The 24,223-nt window shown below is 40.3% G+C and overlaps 1 protein-coding gene across 2 annotated transcripts in view; it reads left to right on the forward strand.

The window, feature by feature from the left end:
• The window catches only part of kiaa1549lb (KIAA1549-like b), a 63,439-nt gene that overhangs the window by 6,648 nt on the left and 32,568 nt on the right, over window positions 1-24,223 (forward strand). For both annotated transcript variants that reach the window (XM_069173642.1, XM_069173643.1), the window contains exon 2: window positions 20,686-21,054. In XM_069173642.1, coding sequence (XP_069029743.1) covers window positions 20,686-21,054 — 369 coding nt within the window. The remainder of the gene's footprint in view (window positions 1-20,685; window positions 21,055-24,223) is intronic.

A 24,223-nucleotide genomic window follows, 5' to 3' on the forward strand; every position in this document is an offset into this window, starting at 1 on the left:
ATGGCTCTAAAAGCCATTCTCAACATGTTGTTATGGATGTGTCAGATGGAGCTTTCACTCTAGTAAGATATATAAGTTAAAGATTTAAAACTTTCTGGCTGGATGAGACCAGGATTTTGAGTGCGTACAAATGAGCAAGACAGACAGTCATAGAGAAAGATGGAGATCTGCGTCCTCACTGATGGGGTCATCGGTCAGTTTTAATGTTAAACTGTCACTGAATCACATTTAGTTTTCATCTGCTATTGTTAGAAATGGAAGTGCAGCTGCAGGCTTTAGTTTTTCACACAGATGCCTCTGTGGACTGTGGCATTTCAGTAAATCCCTTTGAACCGCTGGAGGAGGGGATGTGAGATCACTGAGACATACAAACACATTCATTACACATTCATTCAAAATGTTACATGCTTTGCAGCCACCAAAGTGTGCACGCACCATGCATGTGTTGAGGAGAGCTGGATACCGGTTGGTTGCCAGAAATTCTGCCCACTCGCTTGGATGAAAATTGCTCTCTTCTCTGTTGGTGAATTCTCTTTTTCCAGAGTGGCTGGCAAAAACTCCTTAAAATTCATGAGAAGAGTACTACCTGATTGGCTGGTGAATGCCTTAATGTTTGCTGACATACATGTTTTGTGTTTGTAAAGATACAACGCACAAACAAAGGATGTAGTGTCACAGTACTTATCTGATTGATTCTACTTTTCTTATTACCTAAATAAACCCAATTATTAAGCTATCTGGCTTTTGTGGTGATGAATTTCAGCATTCAACAGCCAATCAGGTAGCACTCATTAATATTAATGAGTTTTCCCACCACAAAGTGTGCCACCTTGTGCGTGAATGAAAAAAGTTTCTAGCATCCGTGTTTTGCATTTTGTAGCTCACTGTGCATGTGCTTTAGTGTTTTCCCTCGCCTGACCACGGGTGTGTTGCAATCTCGTGAGTTACCGCCGGGAAACATTGGCAGCAAGGCTGAGTGATTGTGCAAAGTATTTATTCTTGTATCAGCTGTAGAATGAAAAAAGGTTAATTCTTTGTTGGTTTTAGTTTGAGTTTTTGCTGCAAGCAACCCTTTTCAAAGAACGTATTCATTTTATTAGTTCAGTTCCCAATGAATGATTCATTGTTGGTCTGTGACCCCTTTTTCAGTCCAGCAATTCTCACGACCAGACGTGTCAGAGCATTTTCATGTTGTCATGTAAGTCTGAGTATGCCATTCTTTTGTGTGCTCTAATTGGATTATATAGAAGCGGGGGCTCGGCTGGGATAATTAATCATGTGCCAGCTTCTAACGAAATTGCATCATCTGTAGGAAGTAGGAAATATTGTTGTTTAGCAAAATTCTGTTGTTTTAATCAATGATTCCAGCAAATTATAATTACGATTTAAAAAAAAAAAAAAAGATAGTTTCCTATTTCCTGAGTTTTTGTCTTTTTCTGACTTAGTTCATAACGGCATAATTTGCAACTTTACAACTATATAGTAACATCCATAGGATGCATTTTCTTTTGTGAAAAGAACAGTAACAGTTTATTATTCTTAGACGTTGCTCACAACCCTGTCTGTGCACAAAGTGACCCCAGGCCAAGGCAGAGAAAGGTGGTTTCTGGCTTTGAAGCATCAGTGTCCCCTTCTCAGCCCACAGAGAAGCCTTTGATTTTAAATCCCAGTGACATCACTGATTCAGGGACTCGCTCTCTTGATTTCTAGCTTTAGTGAAGCAGGTTGAGAGTGGAGGCAGCCCACTTGCTGCAAAGATGACAGTGTCAGTGAAGCATCAAGAGTGAGCTGAACTCAGAGAGCATTAAAGGAAAAGTTCAACAGTTTTAGAAGCCTATCTTATTAATCAGTAATCAAGCTGTCTTAGGACTTTAAAAGTGTTCTGACAGAATATAGAGGTGGTTACTTACTCTCATCACGTTAGCAGGTAATTCAAATCACTTGCACTTGCAACTAAACTTCAGTATGCTGAGACATACACGGCTGAAATTTGAAAGTACTGGCTGAAATTGATGGGAAGATAAAATCCTAAAATATCTCATACATTTTTAACATGCACAACACGTAATGAAATTCACTCACTTTTATGCACATTCATAAATCCATACCATGTAGCATTTGTTTGATTTATGTCCTGACTTTAGCGCTCTGAAGTCACCCCTTAAGTCTTAAAATGAGACAGGCTGTTCCCCACAGGCCAATTCATTACTGGGATAATCCGAGAGTGTGGCTGCAGCGCCTCTTGAGAGCTAACACACACACACACACACACACACACATACACATACACACACACACACACACACACACACACACACACACACACACACACACACATATTCAAAAAGGCCCTGAAAGCTCATCTTAAATGCTCACAGTCATCTGTAGAAAAAGTATATGTCATCTTAAGAATTTGTTCCCCTTCATCCTTTATAAATTTCTTAGTAGATTGTCCTCAGAACTTGTCCATTCATGTGCGCATTTGTGCATGTGTGATTAGTATTATCTGTCACAACATGCCTCTCTCAGCACTTTGTATCAGTACTTTTGTTTCAATATTAAATGTTTTAGAATTATTTAGTTACTGTATTGAATGTTCAATTTGATTATTTAGTATCATGTGAATTGCATCAGTTTAAAAAAGATGCAGAAATACATTTCAGCACAAGACCTAATATATTGCACAGAAGACCTATCGCTCAGTAATCAAATTATGACAGTGAATGTCTCCGTTTTTCATCCACCAACAAAACAAGCAGGCCGAATAAACAATTTTACTGCACGGTGCCGTGTAAATGAAATGCAGTTCAGAGTGTGACTGTGTGTTTCTGGCTCAGTGTTCCTCTGTCGCCTGCGGCTGCAACGTGTTCGATGACTAATGAAAGTCGAGAGTGTGTCTGCAGGATTTGATCGTGGTACCTCATGGTATATATGCATTTCAGTAATGATACTGTCACCTAGAAGACGGGCCTCTCCTTGGCAGTGGACGTCATTAGGCGACATGGATATCACCCATTTAATCGTAGATAATAAATGTTGTCGTAGTGGGGATAGGGAGGTGTGCAAGATCAGATTAGAAAAATTACAGAGTATCAAATTGGAGAAGTAAGTCTGCAAGGATGGAGGACAAAGAAGTGCAGTCGAGTGTTGATGTAAAGAGACAGACGCTCTTTGGAGTTGGAGGTAGATTCAAAGAGACGGAAGAAAACTTTGTATCGTTCATTTGCAGGGAAGAGTTTTAATATTGAATATCCTGTATCAAAAAATAAAAGCATGTTGTCTTTTTGCTTTTATAAATTTTAATCATAGAAGATAACAAAGGAAATATGATAAACCGTGTACAGAAAACAGTGAAAGTACAAGGAAAAGATAATACGACACAATGAAAAGAAAGATCACATCAAAATGTGATTGCTTCCATTTTCCTAAAAAGAAACCTTGTCCAATCTTACCTTTATATGCTCACATTGAAATTCACACAACAGATGCACATCAGAAAAAAGTCCACATTTTGATACTGGTCTATCCTATTTCTCCATCTTAAAGAAATCTGCTTAAAAGAGGCTACCTAGCCGAGCTGGATAAACCATTCCTGAGAAGATGGCTCCCGTGGGGGCGTCCATCCTCTTAATAGTATCTGTCTGCCCAACATTAAACTCTGCAGCGCTACAGTGCTCTACTGAGTGTGCATTGTACAATGTTACTCAAAAATCGCAATGAGGATTGCTCAGATTTTGTTAAATGAAATGTCTGCCAAAACAAATCTGAATTAGAAAACATTCTCCTAGCAGATGGTCCCATCTGAACTCTCACACGTAGCATTATTTGTCTGCCAACATTTTGGATGGTGTCCACTAAAACAAGTTACACGCCAATGGGAAAAAAAAAAAAAAGCTTTTCTCTGTAGATCAAGCCTTTAATTGTCTTTTCAACAATAGTCTCAGTGATCTGCATTTTTAACCAAGTGAGGAACAATCATTGAGTAATATCTCGAACCCACATGTACTATAGATCCATTATGCTTGGAACCTTTTTACACAGGTCAGGGTAAAGTGTCCGTGTGCAGTGGTTGACCTCAGTGTGGCACAGAAGAGGTGTCTTTAGGTGTTTAGGAATTATCTCTCAGAAGATTAATCTTTTCCACTTTAAACTGTTAATTTACAGCAAATCCTCTCATTAAGGGTAAGGTTCCTCTTTTCAACCACTCCCTTTGATACTATCCTCATATACTTCCCCATTCAGACAGTTAAAGCATTTGAGACAATGTGGCAGATCCGACTTTGCTGTTCGACAAATTACAAAAGCACAGAGTTTCAACAGTAGCTGTTTGTTTCACATGTATACCAGGTGAACAGTGTGTTGCTGCATTGAGATTTTTTTTTTTTAAGTCACACAAGTTAATCACAGTTTAGTGTGTGCTCAGCTTGAAATGTGAAATGACACGTGTCGCTGGAAAGTGACAATCACAGAGGCAAATGTGATAAAATTCTCGGTTCAGTTGTGCTGACAGGTAGTAAAGTGGCATATCCTGAGGCCTTCACAAGATGTGAAAACATCAAGCTTCTGCCAGTGTGCTGGCTTACACAGGAAACAATCGGTAGTGCCTGTTTTTGGTCTGTGTCATGATGCCAATGTGTCTTGCACTTTAAAGGTGACAGTATCATTTCTTTTTAACCGTACTGCCTCACAACCCTTGACACTGTCTAACCAGGCTTATGTCATTATTTTCCAAAAGCTAATTTAGCCCCATCAAACACCTCTGCTGCCTTCCCCCCCCTCCCCTCTCTGTGCCCCCTGGTGAACTGCATAGAGCCCTCAATCTCAAAGGGCTCTTCCTCCATCGACACCTTGACCCCCCCCCCCCCCCCCCCCCCCCCCCTCTCTGTGACGACTGGCCAGGTTAGGAGACAGCTGGAGGGAATCCACCAGCGCAAGGCTGCAGGACCTGACGGCATCAGCCCCGTGGTCCTGAAGACCTGCGCCGTCCAGCTGGCTGAGGTCCTACAACACCTCTTCAACCTGAGCCTGAAGCAGGAGGTGGTCCCGGTGTTGTGGAAGACGTCCTGCCTGGTTCCTGTCCCCAAGAAGAAGACTCCATCTGGCCTCAACGACTACCGACCAGTTGCCCTCACATCTCATGTGATGAAGGTGCTGGAGAGGCTGGTCTTGGCCCACCTCAGGCCGCTGGTGAAATCTTCTCTGGACCCTCTGCAATTTGCGTGCCAGCCTCGTGTGGGAGTGGACGACGCCCTCATCTACCTGCTGCAACGAGCTCAGTCTCACCTGGATGGAACCGGTGAATCTGTGAGAATCACTTTCTTTGATTTCTCCAGTGCATTCAACACCATCCAACCACTGCTGCTGAGTGAGAAGCTGCGGGTGGTGGGGGTGGACGCGCCCACCGTCTCCTGGATCACTGACTACCTGACAGGCAGACCACAGTTTGTCCGTCTGGGCAGTGTGCTGTCTGATACGGTGGTCAGTGGTACTGGAGCTCCACAGGGAACTGTTCTGTCTCCCTTCCTGTTCACCTTATACATAACTGACTTCCAGTACAACTCAGAGTCCTGCCATCTGCAGAAGTTCTCTGATGACTCTGCAGTGGTAGGATGTATAAGGGATGGACGGGAGGAGGAGTACAGGGCAGTAGTGGAGGACTTTGTGGAGTGGGCGGGAAGGAATCACCTGCTCCTGAACGTGGCCAAGACCAGAGAGATGGTGGTCGACTTCAGGAGGAAGACGACGGCTCCACAACCGCTGAGAGTTCTGGGAGAGGAGGTGGACATGGTTGAGGAGTACAAGTACCTGGGTGTGTCCATCGACAGCAGACTGAACTAGAAGACCAACATCAACGCTGTCTACAAGAAGGTGATGAGTCGACTCTTTTTCTTGAGGAAACTTCGATCCTTCAATGTGTGCAGCGAGATGTTGGAGATGTTCTACCAGTCTGTTGTGGCCAGTGCATTGTACTTCGCTGGGGTCTGCTGGGGGAGCAGCATTGGAGCCGGTAACACCAACAGACTTAACAAACTGGTTAAGAAGGCCGGCTCCATCATCGGCTACAAACTGGACAGCCTGGAAAAGGTGGTGGAGAGGAGGACGCTGGACAAACTATTGTCCATATTGGATAATCCTGACCACCCTTTCCACCACCTGCTGCAGGGACAGCGGAGCACTTTCTCTGAAAGATTCCTCCAGCTCCGCTGTCACAAGGACAGATACAGGAGATCATTCCTGCCCACTGCAATAAGACTGTACAATAACTCACCTCTGGCAAAATCCATCACAGTACAATAACACTGTTGACTGTGTTTCTTGGTTTGTTGTATATAATATATATAGATATACACTGTACTGTATATATATGTTGACTGTGTTTCTTGGTTTGTTTATATATAATATATATAGATATATAATGTACTGTATATACTGTGCATTTTATATTTATATTTTCTACTGCTATTTACTGCTATTTTATTGCTTTTCTATTATTCTATTCTATTCTATTATTTTATTCTATTATTTCTGTTATTATCTTATTGCTTCTGTATGCTGCTGTAGCGAAAAAATTTCCCCTCGGGGATTAATAAAGTAAATACCTACCTACCTAAAATGTCGATACCCAAACCACTAAACATCTGTCAGGATGCTTAAAGAAATGGATGATTAAAAAGAACATCTGTTGTTGGCCATCGTAAGGAAATCACATTAAATATTTAGTTTTAGGGAATTTAAAAGTTCCAATGTGTTTGCCTTGAACAACAAATTTAATATCACAGAATTAAGTCAAGTCAAATGTATTTGTATGGCACAGAGGTTTTAGGATTGGTGAAATGTGCTCACGCTTGCGTGTATCAGTTAGAAGACTCGCTGCAGCGTTCTGCACCAACTGAAGTTGAGATAAAATATTCTGGACAATTCCAGCATACAGAGAATTACAATAGTCCAACCTAGAGGAGATAAATGCATGAATAACTTTCTCAAGGTCTTTTGAGGAGAGAAAGGGCTTGACCTTAGCTAAAGCTCTTTGCTGAAAGAAACTGGCTTTGACAACAGATTTAATCTGAAGATCCAATTTAAAAGAGGAGTCAAAAATCACACCCAAATTCCTTATATGAAATTTACCTTGAGTTGCCATAGGCCAGGACAGAATGGAGGACTGTCAGGTGTCACAGCTGAAAGGCAGGAGGTATTGAGCAGCGATATCTCTGTTTGACCTTCCTTGTTAATGATGGATTCATCTCCCCATAACAACATCTTTAACTCAACAAAATATAACTTTTTGTCTTAAAGACAAGACATTATTAGTTCTGCCCTCCACACCTCAGCTGAAAAATCTTAATGAGCTGCTCACAAAGTGTTCTTGGTCCATACTGAATACAAGTTTATATGATGTCTCAAAAAAGCCATTGTTAAGATTTTCACAGGCACACGGTGATTTAACTCTATTCATATAGATATGAAGATAAACAATATTTTAATTCACACTACTTTTGTGCACCTTTTGTCAGTTTTGAATGAACCATCCACTGATTTTGCAATTCCCATTACAGGAAACGATTTTGCCTGGATGTTAGAAACATTATCCGAATGAAAATGTGTTTTCACCTTCCTTTCAGCGTTTGGTTCTGTACTCTTCGTCAGCTCGCACCTCTGGTGCTACTTTCTGACACCCCCCCACCCCGCTCCTCCCTAAAGAGTCTTAATTCACTCATACACAGCAGTCTTTGGAAGCAGGTTTTATGGTTTTGAACTCTATATATCTATCAGCTAAATATGCCTTCTGAGAGCTCTTTGTTTTCTTAACTGTGCTCCTAATTAACTAGCTTAATTAGATGTTTGTCTTTGTACTCAGCCAAAACAATGTTGCATAATTACTTGTAAATCATGTAATTGCACATCAGTTTTAAAAAAGATGGGTTTTTATACCAGTCTGCGATTACAGCTGCATTATAATGCAATAACAGTGTGAACAGCTTTTCATAGTGACATAGATCAAATCTTTTTCACAGCAGATATGTCATAGCAGGAAAAGCACAGGTATGATGATGGGTGCATTTCACTCAAGGGAGGCCCGTGCAATGATAATTATCTATACAAAACAGGACCAGTTCTAAACCACTGCCCTGTTATGAATAGGTGCAAAATTAGCATGCATACTTGCTTGCAAGTATTTTTTTAGAGGGATTGTATGTGGCTACCATCACAGTAGCAGCTGCAGTATGACATTGTTGGCCCTGCGGTGTTGTGGTGAATTGAGGATGTAGCTGAGACCTTTGCTTGAGAGCTCATCCATCATGCTGCCTGCTGAAAGTCGTGGTGGTGATCTCTTTGTTTGCTTCGACTGTGTGGAGTGTCAAGGTTGAATGTCTGATCGCTGTGATGTGAAGCATGAACAGTGTCTCTGTTGTAGCACAAACATGTGTTGTCTGACCTGGGAAACTGCATAATGCAGCCATGTCTTGGTTTTATTCTCACCTGCATTGTGTAGGTTTTTTTTCTTCTGTTCATGTTCTGTGTGCCTCATAAAGGACACGTCCTTATAAGTCATCTGGTGTTTCTTTTCTGGTGTTGCCAGAGAAGCATCCCTACTTTGGCAGTTCAGAAAATATGTCAGGGAAGAGAATATAGTCTTGTGCCAAAGAACATTGCACAGCATAAACAAGGGATTTCCATTTTAATATTTCTCACTAACACTGGCAAAACATAACCAGTGGTGATAGTATTGAATAGGGGCTCCCTGTGTGGGATGTATGCACCTGCAGACATGCACGAGCTACAATTATCTTCACATCTACTCTTTTCTTAACTGATGAGTGATCGAGACCAGGGATCTCCGACCTTATTTCCTCTGAGAGCTACTTTGACAAAACTAAAGTGTCCGAGACCTACTCATGTTTAGTAACATTTATTCACATAGCTGAGCTCTACCCAAACCAGCTAGATAAGCTTCTTTTATATGAACCGTACCAAATTGATACTCTACACACACATTTTATATCACAACAGTTTAAATTCAACAGTATGTGCATGCTTATGTCTGAATGGATTTTTAATTTTCAATTGGGGGCTGGGTATTTTCTGTATCTACAATAACATCGATATTCCCTCAATGCCTGCTGCAGTTCACGCAAACTTCTGTGGTCAGACTGATTTTAAAATTGTTAAATAAAACCGTCTAATATAACATTTCACCAGGAAAATCCAGTGTTTCCCCTTCGATTGGGACCCCCCGTCCCTCCTGAAAAAAAATAACACACCTAGTTTCAAAACCTGGGACATGACTGGACCATGTGCGAAACTGGAGGGCTTTTAATTTAAAAAGTCACTCAGTCACTCAAAGGCATTCAGTTGAACTGTGGTGTTACTTTAATTTCTTTCTCACTAGCTTCATAGCATATAAATCCTTTATAAATATCACAGTTACCCAGAGCTCAAATTGACATATTTAAATAGTTTTTTTTTTTCTAATCGATTCACACCCCAAATAAATTGTGTTTAAAGTAGCAGAAAAGCTGCTAAAAGAAAGCTAATATTTACGTAAATGCTGAATCAGTGGATTTTTATTTATTTATTTATAAATAGCGTAATATGTGTTCTCCATAACATCTAGAAACTTTGATCCCCAAATCTATCAAAATACTAAATAGTGTGTCAACACGAACACGTTACTTTGTGGCCTGTTGTTGCAGTGACCCCAGATTATAGAGCATTGGGATTGTATTACATAGATTCTGACATCCTTGTGCTTGACTCCAGTGTGGATTTCAGAGGGGATCCGGGAGGCTTAACAGGCTTATCCCACCTTGTTATCCCTCATTTTCCTCTTCCCTCCATCATCCTCATCCCTGCTGCACTGCAGTCAATAAATATGATCAGAGGTTTCACATCTGCTCAGTCTCATAGGTTTCTGATTCTCAATCTGAGGATCTGGACCCCTCAAGGACCCACGAGTCAGTCATGGGGTTGTCTACCATATAGATTTATTATCCTGTCTATTTTACTTTGAGTGCCTACCTTTCTTTAAGTTGTGCCTTTTTTAGTGAAATGCTGAAAGACTTCAAGCCCTCTGACCTAATTTAATCAAACAGCATGATATTTTAAAGTTATGTTTTTTTTGTTTTTGGTCTTTGGTTGGGCAGCTCAACCTCTCTGCATGTTCGATCAAGGTCAAGCATAGGATGGTCTTTATGTCACTTCGAAGCCTCGCAAATTGTCTGCTTTTGCATCATGTTTATGTTAATACACCTGAGAGGCAATTTGGTTTGACATGGAAGGCATGAATTATGTATGTCTGTGACAGCATCAGAGTCACTTTATTCACCAAGTACAATATATGCAGAAGACTTTGCCTGAATGATACTGATGAAACTTCAGAGGCGAGATGCCGTGTGTGGAAATTTACCATCAATGACTTATTAGTAAAACAGTTTGGCCTAATTAATATTAAAAACATAGACAACTGAGATCTTTTAGTGGGTTTATGGCTGGCTTAAATGAATTCCTTTAGGGATTGCATTTTTGCAGGAAGACTTCCGAAAAAACAGAGAAAACTGTTGTGCTTCCAGCACATGTACGTAAGGCTTATTAGATGTCGAGTATATTCTTTACCTAATATTATTTATTTAGCAAAGGTTATTCTTCTTTAAGCTTTACAGACCGATCACAAAGAGAAAAATACACAGGAAGGACATCAGGTCATAACATCAACCAATATTTGAGATAAAGAAACAGAATTAATTGAAAATGGAGTTTGAATTTTCCTAAATGGTAGTTGAAGGTAATCATATTATAGTACCACGGCTGATTGAACGATGACAAAATGCGGTGTTGTACCTTTAAGGAGATTGCTATGGGAACAATAAGACCTGATTGTGCAGGATTTTAGTGCAGGGCACGCAGGCGTATTCAGCTTTCTGTCACCTCAGAGGATGAGCTTTGACTTCCTCTGAAGTCTCTCAGAGGGCCCAATTAGGTGGTCAGAGGCACAGACATGTGATCACCTCAACACTGATACCAGAATAGAGTAGTAGATGCTGACACAGATGATCAAGCTGAAGTTCACCTGCTGTGATGTGATGGTCTTTTGAATAGTGGACCGCAGGCCTCAGCTCCTCAGCAAGGTCACCCTGCAGCCACTTGTTATTTTCTATTGATTTGTTTTATTGATAGTGTGTGGGGCAGTATTTTGTGGTAATTGCATCAAATTACATCCGGAGAAATTTGAACAGGGTTTCTTGATTTCAGTGGTGGACTGTATATTTATATAAGTACTTCTACTCTACTGCAGTTCAGAAGGAAATATTGTACTTATTTTTATCTACTTCATTTATTTGACAGCTGGAATTGCTGGTCACATTAAAGATTAACATTATGCAAGAAAAATATGATAATTTTATAGAATTCCAACATGATATTTTAATTTCTGGCATCTTACAAACAGTAGTGTGTCATCGCGACGCCTTGTCACATCCAAATCTGTAAGCTTTTTCACCAAATAGAGATTTACCCTCTAAATTTTTTGTCTCGTAACTTGATAAAATAAAATGTATCATAAAATACAGCAAAAATTCCATCGTAAGCCTAAAAAATAGACAACCGACTTTTTTCCTTTTGACTCTCTTAATAACCGTCTCATGACCCCTCAGTTCAATCTTGTGACCCTTCAACTTTTTAACCTGCTTTCATTATTGCTAATCCCATTCTGTCTTCGGTTATGTTTTTTTTCACTCTAGCCTGAGTAAATATTTTCCACACTAACTCTTACAGATTCTCTAAATAAAGAACCAGAATATATCTGACCATAATAATAAGGAATGTGTGTGTATGAAAGGGAAGACTGACAATTCATTTGGCTCAATTTTTAAAATTAGGCCCACAATTCTCTATTTCCACTCTTCTCTAATTTAGGTTAAGCATTTAATTGCACGTCTTGACCCAATATTGAAACAACTCTGGTTGTAGGGTAGGAAATGATTGACTAAACTTAATATTTTGAATAATTATTTCCACCTTACAAATTATTTTTCTGATATTTATGCAAAGTTATTGTTGATGAATCATGCAAATTAACTTAGGAGGTGACCTTTATGTTCATGTTCACCTTGTATGGAGTCTCATCAGCTGCAATGTGTCACTATCTGATGCCCTCTCTTGACAGTCTGCCCTGTCAAATGGCTGCTGAAATCCCCAGTCCCATCACAGCCTCCAGCACGCAGCTGAACTCCACCACTCGTGCCCCTGCCTGCTCTGATATGTACATCCCCGACAGACGGCCATGAGCTCCAGTTTGGTATGGGACTGAAACACACTATATGTAAAAGGTTGTACCAGGACAAGCAATCCTAATTTGAAGAGGCAGTGATACGTTATCATATTTTTGATGCGTCTTGAGATTTACGATATGGTTTTGATGCTTTGTTTACGTAAGCATGATTGTCTGTCTTTTTCACACCACTGTATTTGTTCAACCTGAGTGATAACTCGTTTTAGATAAAAAAAAAAAAAAACAGTCGTTTGTCGTCAGAAATGTAAATGTCATCATTAAATTTTGGTTGTATGACGCTTCCATGGCCAGACAGTTAATGTGTTTACCTTTGCTTTTATCTCTCAGTTCATAGGCCTGTGTTGCCTCAGGGCATGCTGCTGAAGTGAAAGATGACTTATTTGTGGTAGTCTGCCTGCAGAACTGTACTGAGGCCTCTGACTTGCAGTCATCCCGTCTGCCCCAGCAGGGTTCATCTGATCACATCACACATCAAAGGATTATTTCACCCTGAAATATCCTTACACGCTTAGATACAACAAATCTGCAATGATCAGTGCAAGTATTATTTTTGATGATGTGCACCCAGTTCAGCAGGCTGCTTCTCATCCAGGAAATGATTTGGTATATTTCAGGTTGTTGGGGCATAAATTTAGCTCCATTTTCAACAGCACACATTTGATTGATCATTGAAGGAAAAGTACAGATGTGAATGTAAATGTAAACCTAAATGTGACTGCACTTCATTTATAATAGGTGTGCCAGTTCCATGGTTAACTTGGTCTCTTTTAGTGAATATGTTTTGACATGTCACAGCAGGAAAAACACTGGTGTTGATAAGAAAATGAATGATGGCCACATTTCCTTTATCTCTTAGTTTCAATGTCAGTTTTAGGTTCAGCTTCGGTTTATTGAAGCCTGCTGGCTTACTCGGACACTTAAATAGTAATTTTTTTGATTTGTTGTCCTACAGTTGAAGGTAAACTGCATGTTTACAGTTATATTTTTTAATAGTGAAATAAGAAAAGCAGTTTTACATTTGAGAAAATGTTTTTCTTATTTGCATCTCGAGCTGCTGTTTGGGGATGTGAGGAGTTAGCGTTAAGAAAAGGCTGCTGCAGGCTTGCCTGTAGTTATTGTTTTCAGATAAAATCTAAATACGGATGAAGCTGCAGAAGTACACATTTATGTAAATCTGTAAATTATCAGAAACTCCTGCTGTTATGGACTGGAAGTTGAAAGCTCCTCTCATGATCTTTTAATCTTTAATAATTACAGTCTCATCTATAAAATATTGTTATATCCCACTTGCCGCAACATTACTGAGAAATCACACTCTGGTTCTTGAACTGAATCTTGTACGGTTTTGAATTTTGAAGTTGTAAGAATTTCTCAGTTGTCATCCTTTTAGACTTCAGTTTCTTACTCTTCAACACAACTTACAATACACAGCAATGCAAAGGGTTCTTTGTATTGAACATATCAGCCATTAGCGCAGTAACCACTGGCAAATTCCCCTTCCCCCTCTGTAAGTGTAAAATAGCACCATATTTTATTTCAATGTTCTGCTGGTGATGCTAAGGAGCTGTATATCTAATATTAATATCAGAAGGGCCACTCAGCCTTTACACTCCCAAAAAGTCTGAGCTTCTCTAGAAAATTTCTCTTCAAAGCTACAAATACATGCAACATTTATTCAGTCTGTTCAGTGCCAGAAATGTTATTTGAACCTGCCTAAAAGTCAGTATTTGATCTGATTCTTTCAGGTATCAGGTGTGGAGGATTAGTGCGCTATTGTTTGTCAGTGGGATAATTTATAGATAACATCAAGGGATCTGATTCAGTTTAAGGTCAGTCAGGGGTTTACATCATCTATACTCCTAACTTCTCACTGCTGCTAGAATATTGTGGTAATGGTTTATTTCAGTGACTTCACCATCACGCAACATTTGAACTGACATGAATGAGCCATCATGCGTATATTTGTGTTTATGTGATATGCTTCAGCATACAATACCTTGACATGTCTTTGGGCCTCAGCTCAGTGTTAGTTTCACATGAAGACACAGTTGATAATAGATTCATTAAGGCAGTTCTTGAATGTATTTGATAGTTAGAAATAAAGTATAACTTGTGCAACCATCAACACTTAAAGTAGGTTGAAAAAACAACCAGTATTGTCAGTAGTAGCTTAAATATGTTTGTTATAATATGTGGTAGTTCATTTAGTGTCACTTTTTTCCCTTATGCAGACAGTAAAGCCCATGGGTTATTGCATAGTATGGGAGAGACTGATGTAAAAGCTCTATTCATTCTTTGGCGTGCACATTTCTCTCTACATTTAGGGACTTAATCACGTGCATATCAAAGGTCTCTATATTTCTGAACCCTTTTGTACTGTTTAAGCTCATTAACATAATACAGCAATACAGTAATAATTATGAAGTGTTCACATGAATTGAAGCCATTTTTTTCAGGAATGGATTGTGTTTTTCTGCCAAACTGTGCCTGTATCATTCATTCATTCACTGAATTGTTGCAGCACCTTCATTTCTACATTTACATAATGACGCACAAAGATCAATTAATTTTGGCTCGGGCTCCTCCATTTTTGCAAAAAAGCGCTGACCATGCAGATATATGATCCTACATATGAGTGGAGAGAATGTGTCCCCTGTCACCTTCCCAAAAGTTCGCTAAAAGCCGTGAATTATGGCACTCTGGTGTGGTGTACTAAATCAGGGCCAGCAGTAACAAACATAGATACACTCAACAGGAACATTATCCTAAAGTACTATATTGAGATGCAGGTACAGGAACAATTGGGTGTAATATTATGTGTCGGCTATTCAGAGAGAGCAGTTCAGTGGTGATTTTGTTCTCGAACTCAGTACTCCATGTCAATATGACTGCTTGCTAAATTGCTTTTCTTTTACATTGTAAAAACCGGCACATTGCACTTTGCCTCATCTTCAAAAATTTGAGTACCTCTGAACTACCGGTTGAGAAACATCTATGATCTCGTTGCATGCACCATTATATTGCTCAATCCTAAATGAGGCTTGCTCAAACACAGGGACAAGGGCAGTGCATGGAGAACAGCCTCTGTAAGCAGTAATAAGAGAGGACAGACTGCACGCACATAAGCCATGACAACAGTGTCCTGAGCTGCATCAGGACAAAAGTCAGTGTGTCAACATGTCAGGATGAAAAAGCTGAAGAGCGTAGCTTCAGTGGATAGACTGACTTTCATCTGGTGGGAGGGAGTGAGAGAGAGCAGGAGAAAGAGAGGAGAGGAGGAGGAAAGAGAAAAATAGATGGCAATAGTTGGCTCAATTTCACCTGACTCAGTGCTAGTTTTATTCCCTTAAGGATTTTTTACATGTTCCCCTTTATTAGTTAAAAAGAAGAGACAAGTGTTGTCAGAGTTTTGCTCCATTCTTAACATGACTTATAAAACTATTCTAAACAAACACAAGATCTTCTAACTGGAAAGTGCTCAGTACATGGAGAGCATTCCTGCATCAAGTCTACACAATCTGAAAATACACGTGATTATTATGTGATAGACAGTCATGAGGTACGTGACAACAACAACAACAAAAATGACAACTTTAATTGTTTTTTAGATGATGGTAAAATGCCTTATGTTTACACCTATTGTCACTTGCAGTGGTTGTAGTAAATATGACTGGAGCAGTGGAAGAAGTCAGGTTACAGAATGTAAAGAGTGACAAAGTCCACATATAGAGGTAGGTCAGGGATGGTTTGATGGCTCAAACATAGAACTTTGATCCAGGAGACCCCTGTTTGTGTCTCGTGTGAACTAAAAGTCGATGTTGACTTATTTTACAAAATATATCCAGCATAAGTTATGTCACCAAACGTAGTTATTTCAACCCAAGCCATGATCTTTTATTATATTCCCCTAAATATCCCACAGACTGGATATAAAAGTGCACGTGGCTTCCAGGTCTCAAAAATGAGGCCAATGCAGAAGTGCTTTCAACTGTAATACCACCTGGGGCTGTTACTCTGTTGTTTAGTTAATACATATACGTGAGTAACATATGCTGAACAACACCCACTGCCAACATGTGACATTACAAGATAACAATAAATGTTAATGCTTTCGACAGTAGAACAAGGATAGCAAAGTCATGTCAGACATCTGACTCAATAATGTCAGTTACACAACATTTCACATTTGCTAACATTTGTGAATATTAACTATTAAAAAGAATAAGTAAGGCTGTAACAGAAAAATCGCTGAGTGTGCTGGATTTAGCACTGGTGTGTTACTCAGCTTACAAATTCAACTTTTGTTTGTATGAAGAAGAGTGTTTCTTTTTTTTCCAAAATTACATTAATTTCTGATTCCACATTACAAATTAATGATGTGTTCTTTGGCTTCAGATGAAATATTTGAACTCCCCGAACCAACAAATTGGACCTAAAATGTACTTGTCTGTGTCAGAGTTAATAAATGAGTGGATGTCTAAATGAACATCTCTTTTTAATATCATGTACACATGGTTGCAGGGTTAAGTGTCCACTGGGCTCTGTTCCAAACAGCTGATGCGTGTCTCATCCTGCTGTGCTGTTTGCACCCTCTAAAAAAAAATAATAAGCAGTGCTAGCTGTGTGACATCCTCCCTCCCATCCATTCTGTCACCTCAGCAGTGTTTGGCATCGGTTCCAACCCCTCTTCCTCTTCCTCCTCACACTCTGCACAGACATGATACCTCCATACAGACAAAAACAAATAGGGTATGTGAAATAAATATGTTTTTCAGATACTTTTTATAATTAGAATAGAGCTGCTGCCTGGATAACCAGCTACAAAAATAAGAGTGACTTTCAAAGCACTTCCTCGGAAGGAATTGACCTGGCTTCTTAAATTTGTTTCTCTGCTCCCAGGGCTCCATCCAGCTCACTATTGAATTATACTCTCTTGTTTGCCATTTTCTGCACATAAGAGAACAAAAACAGCTCAAAGCAAAAGGAGAAGCAGTGTATAATATGAGTGGAGCAGCGGGAGCCCCGGCAGTGTCATGTCTGAGTCCTGGTAGCTCAAAGATAGTGCTTGGCTGCAGAGAGGGAAAACAAAAAATCAGTGTGGAAATAAGGTCTGTGGTTTGGGTGTGCTGGTTGGAAAAGGTTTTAGAGACAAGTCAGGATCATACAGCTGTGTTTTGACTAAAAAAAACATAAAGCTAAATGCTAAGCTAAATGTTTTATGCATCGTACATGTTTGGAGTATCATTTCTTACAGAGATTATCATTTAATTGTTGTTTCCCCTTTCATTTTTCAGAAATTGCTTATGTAGTTGGAAAAAAAACCCCACACTGCCTAATAATGTAGACTGTATATATATATATATATATATGTATATTGAAACTCTTTGTTTTAACTATATAATAAAAAATACTCTAGATTTCTTTAACAATTTTTATTAACACTTGCCAAACTTCATGTATGGTATCTTTACAATTGCCACTAAAATCCAAACTAATGTTGCTGTGGATTCAAAGTAACTTGGCCAATTTACGCACATGGTTGGTAATGGTGACTGATTTGTTATACGTCCTTGCTTGCATGGCATTGATTTATTTTCGTCATCAATGAATCTGTTAATCTTTAAAATGTCAGAATGTCATAAATAGTAAAAACAGCCCATCAAAGTTTCCCATAAGCCAAGGTGACATCCTACAATTTGTGCTTGTTTTGTCCGACCAATGTTTAAAAACCCAGATGAATCCAAAATATGGTGATATAAAACATAGAAAAAGGTTTAGGAGTTTTGCTCAGTAAATTGCCGAAACAATTAAAAAACAACTTCCATTTCATAACTATTTTGAATAGAATTAAGCAAATCCTCATTTTACTTGCTGCAACGTGACAAATTCCACTTACATTATTTTGAAGATAGACGCCTGATGGTATGAGGAATCCTGAAAATAACTTAGTTTTGTTGGGAATGACCCACAGACTTGCAGGCGATTGCAATTTTTTTTCCAAAATGACCTCCAATTCAATCATTTTCTCATTCGTCTTTCTCTTTTTTTTCATCCACACCTCGCAGCCCTTCCTTTCTTTTCAACCTTTCACTGTTACCATCTCCTTTCATATGCACACCTTGTCCTCTCGAGTTCATTGTTAAAATCCTCCTATACACTCAGCTCTGTCAGAGCAGGTGGCAAACCACAGGTGGACCCTGCACCTCAGCTTGGACTGGCGTCTGTCCCACGCATCCAAACTCATGTTGCCACTGGTCTCACCAGTCAGGGGTAACGGCAGGGGGTGGGCCGGGGCAGGAAGTCCTCTTCATTTTGATGCTCAGGTGGTAAATCTCACTGACCTCTCAGTGGCCTTGAAGCAGGACACATAACCTTTATTTTCCTCAAAGTCTTTTGTGAATGCAGGAATGTAATTTTATTTTTTTCTTTTGTATTACCAGGTTGTAGGAAAAGATAAAAAATTGCAGTGTAGCAATTTCACTAATCGCATTTCAGCACATTAGTGATTAATTGCAGAAAAGGAATTAAGTGGGATCATAAATACACCGTGATGAGGCTCCCTTTAAGAAACGAATACCGGCAGTTAATGAAATTTAGCAATTTATTCCTCTGAAAACAAATTATAAAAAGCATTCTTCCAATTCTCTGGGTGACATTTACATGTGCATTCAAAGTTAGTAACCGGCATTTTTTTTTTTTACAAAATTTGTTGGTATTAGATCATATTACAGTTCTCATTTAAAACTGTGGCGATATCTGCGGATGAAAAAAAAAATGTTTTCAGTGCTGGCTGTGAGAGCACACACTGCCTTAAGCTAATCATTGTGTGTAATTCAGACAACATGGACTCGTAGGCCTCACATTTCCACAGAAAGTGCCAAACAGTTCTCAGAATTTTACGGTTTATGCTCAATTATGTGTTTATCGAAGGAAACGTGATTGGAAAACTGACCTGGCAAAAATGACTGCTATGTGATAATCTAGTATCCTTTTGTTATCCAGTTGCACGTTTGACATTAAAAGGGTCCCAGAAACTCAGTTGCTCTCCAGCTCATGCCCTTCCAGTACTGAAGGAGTTGCATACGAGTGCTAGTAGGATGCACTTTAGCGGGGGAAACATGCTGAGGGGGTGGGAGATGTGACAGGACTGCAAAGCTTTATAAATGGATAAAAGAACTCCTATATGGATGTGTCGAGGATGTGCTGAGAATAAAAGGAGCGGAGAGGACAGGATGGATGAGAGACAACTCCAGGTCTGCCGTATTGGTGCATTAATCACCTCCAGCATCTTGATGATAGTTTCCACTCTGCATATCTCTCTCTCCTCCTGCCTTTTACTGTGGCATAATTTCTGCAAGGGCACAAAACACCGAAACATGAGTCTGTTGTGTGATTTTAGAAGTAGCGTTATCTTTGCTATACTTTAGCAGACGACTGATATCGCTTGAATAATTCTATTTGTTCCACTTTGAAGATTTTCTCTTTGGGAATACACAAATGTCTGTCCTTGGTCCACTGTCTGGGACTATTAGATAGATGTGTTTACACCTCAAACCTGGCGAGCGAATGGTATTTGTGATATGTTCTCACCTTTGTACAAAGCCAATTAAAACATCGTACATTGAAAGCAAAGTCATGTTTTTATTACAACTTTGACAGTTTATCTGACACATCACAATTAATCATGACAACCACAGCCATCCGGACAGGAATACTATTTGATCCTCGGTGTCTTACATAGGAGTGTGACACCTGTCTCCTTGGAATGGCCTCATCTGTCTTATTTAGAGAGGGTAAATCTGTGCTGACATGCAGGCTGAATGAATATGCACACTGCTTAGGTAGTTTGATTTTTCACACTGTCAGTTAATAGGACAGGGCATCAATATGCCATTTTATACAGTTTGGGCTTAAAATGACAGGAATGGGGCATGTCTTACCAATACGGCGCCCTTCGTAATGGGTTCACAGTCATAGCTTTGTTAATGGTTGATAAATCTGCTTTTCAGATGGGCCCTACGTCATTAAAAGCTTCTGGGTTTCCAAGGTGTGAAAAACTGGCCGGTGTTTATCCTCCAGAATGATACCTGCTTTATGCTTACTAATGGAATGTCACTTTCTGGAAAAGAGCTTCAGAACATCTGGACTAACATCAGTGTATTTTTCATTTTTCAGCATTTTTAACTAGATTTGAGAGCTTATTATAAAGTGAGTACTGCTTAATTGAGCGCTCCATTCACCGCAAGTATAAATCAATGTAATGGCCAATATTTGCTTATGTTGCAGATACAATATATTGGTGTTGGTGGATATGTCTATTGATAAGAAGAAAGTGAGAAATAGTGATTAAATGTAGCCTCAGTATTAACCAGTCACCCCCCTGTCTGTTCTGTTCACAGAAAAATCCACCTACGATGCCTCTGGCTCCTCCCCTATACCGAGCGTCCCTGCAGTCACAGGTGTTCCTGCTCACCGATTGGCTGACCCATCGGTGGCTGAGGAGGTGCCTTTTCCAGTCGTCCATTCAGATGGTGACTCAGAGCCTGAGGGGGAAGGTTTATCAGGGCAGCCTGCTTTTTCTTCTGTCTTAACCGTGATGGCAGGAAGTGTCAAACATCCAGTGAGCCTTGATCAAAGCAGAACCTTGCCGACTATCACCAGGGACGAGACCCACACCACCCAATGGCCTTCACGTAGTTCCAGCCAGGGCTCGGACATGTCCTCCTCATCATCATCTGTGGGAGACAGGATCCTTCCAGCAAGCTCAGGTCTGATTTTCAGCATGTCCCAGGAACACACCACATCACTCCAGGCTGTTGGTTCAACTGTCTTCAGGCCATCACATGTGTCCTTTATGGATGGAAACCAGAGTGATTCATCATTTCCATCATCAACATTATCATCATCTTCATTGACAACATCCACGTCCTCTTTGTCCCATGAGTCTCTGTTTTTTCTATCATCTTCCACTGAGTGGAAAAACAAAGCTGCTTCATCTCAAGGTCAAAGTATTGTGTTCAACCCTGCTCCTCAGACAGAAACAACAGAATCACCAGCGGGGTCTGAGGGTTGGACAGACAGTCCAACAACCACGCAATCCACTTCTCATTCAGATGCTGACATACCAGCTGTTACACAGAGCACAGCAACCAAGCAATCACACTTTCCAAGTGAAACCAGCAGTGAAAAGAGCAATAAAGTGACAAAACTCTTATCTCACTCATCAGTGGATAAAATCCATGAAATGAGTGAAACATACGTAAGAAGTGCCAACCAGAACGCAACTGAGACACCAGCGACCAGCACATATACATCATATTCAAGTCCTAACAGTGGTCAAAATCTTTTAAATATTATGTACGGGCTCGGTCCAACCCAGAACCCAGGTACGAACTCTATATCCACCAATAATCTTGAAATTAACACCTCATTTCTCTCCAATCAAGAGAGCCAAGCTGTTCAAAGGCAGCGGGGAGCTTCACAAAATCCCACATCAGCACTGCTGTCTGCCCGTCCTGAAGGCTATTCAGTTTCTAGTCAGGTCACACAGCAGATGTTAAACGAAGCACCATATATTGAAAAGGAAGACAAGACAGCGGTAGATAATCACACTTTGTTTCAGGGAAGCAGTGCAGTCATGTCACCACTCAGTTCGCATGTTGTAAATCCAACTGTTTCACCAGCAATCATATTCACACCCAGCAGATCATATTTTACAGTTTCCTCAGCAACTCCACCAACCAAAGTGCCTCTCTCTGAATCTGTAGTCACCAAACTAACACATATCCCCTCCGGCACCGTGTCCTCAGAGCACGCATCTAATCCTGCTGATTTACTGATGGCAGCAGGTCACAGCAGACCCAGAATTCCTGTTATGATTTACAACCAGGTAGAGATAGCAGGATCTGAGCTCAGACCTGTCTCAACTCAAGCTCACCTGAATAACTCACTTTCACTCTCACAGCCGACACCTGAATCCACCACTGACTACGTCCTCAGTTCGAGTACCAGAACAGAAACAACGTCATTCACAGCGGGGTCAGATTTGCTTCATTTGTCGAGAAACATTCAGGAATCTTTAACACAAACCGGGACTTCTTTGGGCATAACACAGCAGCACAAAGGCTGGACGGCACTAAAAGTGATATTTTCCTCTAACAGTAGGACAACATCTCTTTCAGATCCAGTAGAGTTAGCAAAGACCTATGAAAACACACATGAACGTCGTTCACACCTCACTCACCCTACATACTCATTTCTAAGTAACAACCCAAACCATAATCACCTTGATGAATCCACTGAGGTATATTTCAGTAGCGAGTTTAATTTTGCAGACCAACCTAAAACTGTGTTATCACCACTAATAACCCCCTCAGAAAGACCTCTTCAGACAAGATCTTTGCTTAGTTTCCCCCACACACCTGCTTTAACTTCCAAAGAATCTGAACAGACAGCGGCATCCTCAGGTGAAACCTCTGCTCATATAAAATCAGAGAGAGCCGTCGAGGTGCAAACAAGTGCAGGAGATAAAACGTCACAAGTTTCCAGTGCTCACGTGTCACATGGAAACAAGCCTCTAGAGCCTCTGCACACAGATACTGTTGTAAGTTCAGCTTATTCTTTATTTGATGTAAATGAAGATTCTACTCAGATCAGAGACACGGTGTCTTACAAGAGAGGCATTTTATCAGGGCAGCTCGCAACACACTTCCCATCTTTCATGACTACAAACGATTTCTTTGTGATGAATAAATACTCTGTAGGTTCTGACAAAAGATCTTCTACTGAAATTCCCCTTTCCCCAGTAACTTTTGATGCTGCATCAGCACGTGTTAAAAAACCTTCCCATAAAGATGATGTGACATTCGCGGGTCGTTATGGGCAGCCTTCTCCCTCCTCTTGGTTAGAAATCATCCAAACACAGAGGACAAACTCTTCCTTTCGCTCTCAGGGACCAATCACCAGGGTGAGTAGTGATAAATCACATTTTTATTTAGGCAGACAAACAACCAGCACCTCCACTGCTTCCTCTGTAGTAATTACTTCCTACAGTGGTGGAGAAAACAGCATGGAGACACTGAGTGCTATTTTGAGCTTTGGCACAAAACTAATGGCACCATATACAAAGTGGAAAGCCACCAAGCCTATGCCTTTTCAAAGCACTGCTTTTAAATCAGAAAATACATCTACTGGCTTTGATAGGGCAAAATCTAATTTACCAGCAGATGGCCCATTATATGAACATCCAAAACTGGAAGACAGACAAGAGCCTAATGTACATATTACGACTTCAGCTAATTCAACAGCTGTTACCAGTGATCCATATCCAGTTTATCCAACTGTTGGAGACCATCCATCTCTTACCTATGTTAAAGGAACATCTGACTCTAAGGACTGGAGTCTGAATTTGTCCCCAGCTAATCTCAGATCTGCTGTGGCTGTCAGCGTACACCAAGGCGCCAGTGTAAACACTGCTGCTACATCAGCATGGGGTTCAGATGGTTCTCTGCCCCCCTCTCACATAACTACTGACTCTGTAACAGCTTCACAAGCTGCTTCTCTTGCAGCGGTGTATAAGAGCAAGCACAGCCCCCCTCTGGCAGCTGTTTACTCTCCTGAATCTGCATTAGATTTTGCCGTCACACTTCCAGACAAGGCTGCACACAGTTTATCTGATACAGACACCATCGATAAAACCACGGATTCAGTTCTAAAGACATCAACCTCTCCAGCTGACCTGGTGTCATCCTTCTTTTCATTTCCTTCATCATCATCATCATCATCATTTCCACATCCATCATCTTCCTCTCAGTTGTCCTTTCTACCCATTAAACCTACCACTTCAGCATCAGTAAATTCAGCTGATATGATTTTGTCAACCACTCCAACCATATACACAGACACTGCATCATCCCCAAGTTTGACCCCACAGGAAGT

Source organism: Embiotoca jacksoni, unplaced genomic scaffold (genome assembly GCF_022577435.1).
Source record: "Embiotoca jacksoni isolate LCO1_2020_lvr unplaced genomic scaffold, fEmbJac1.0.p SCAF_6, whole genome shotgun sequence".
NCBI lineage: Eukaryota > Metazoa > Chordata > Actinopteri > Embiotocidae > Embiotoca > Embiotoca jacksoni.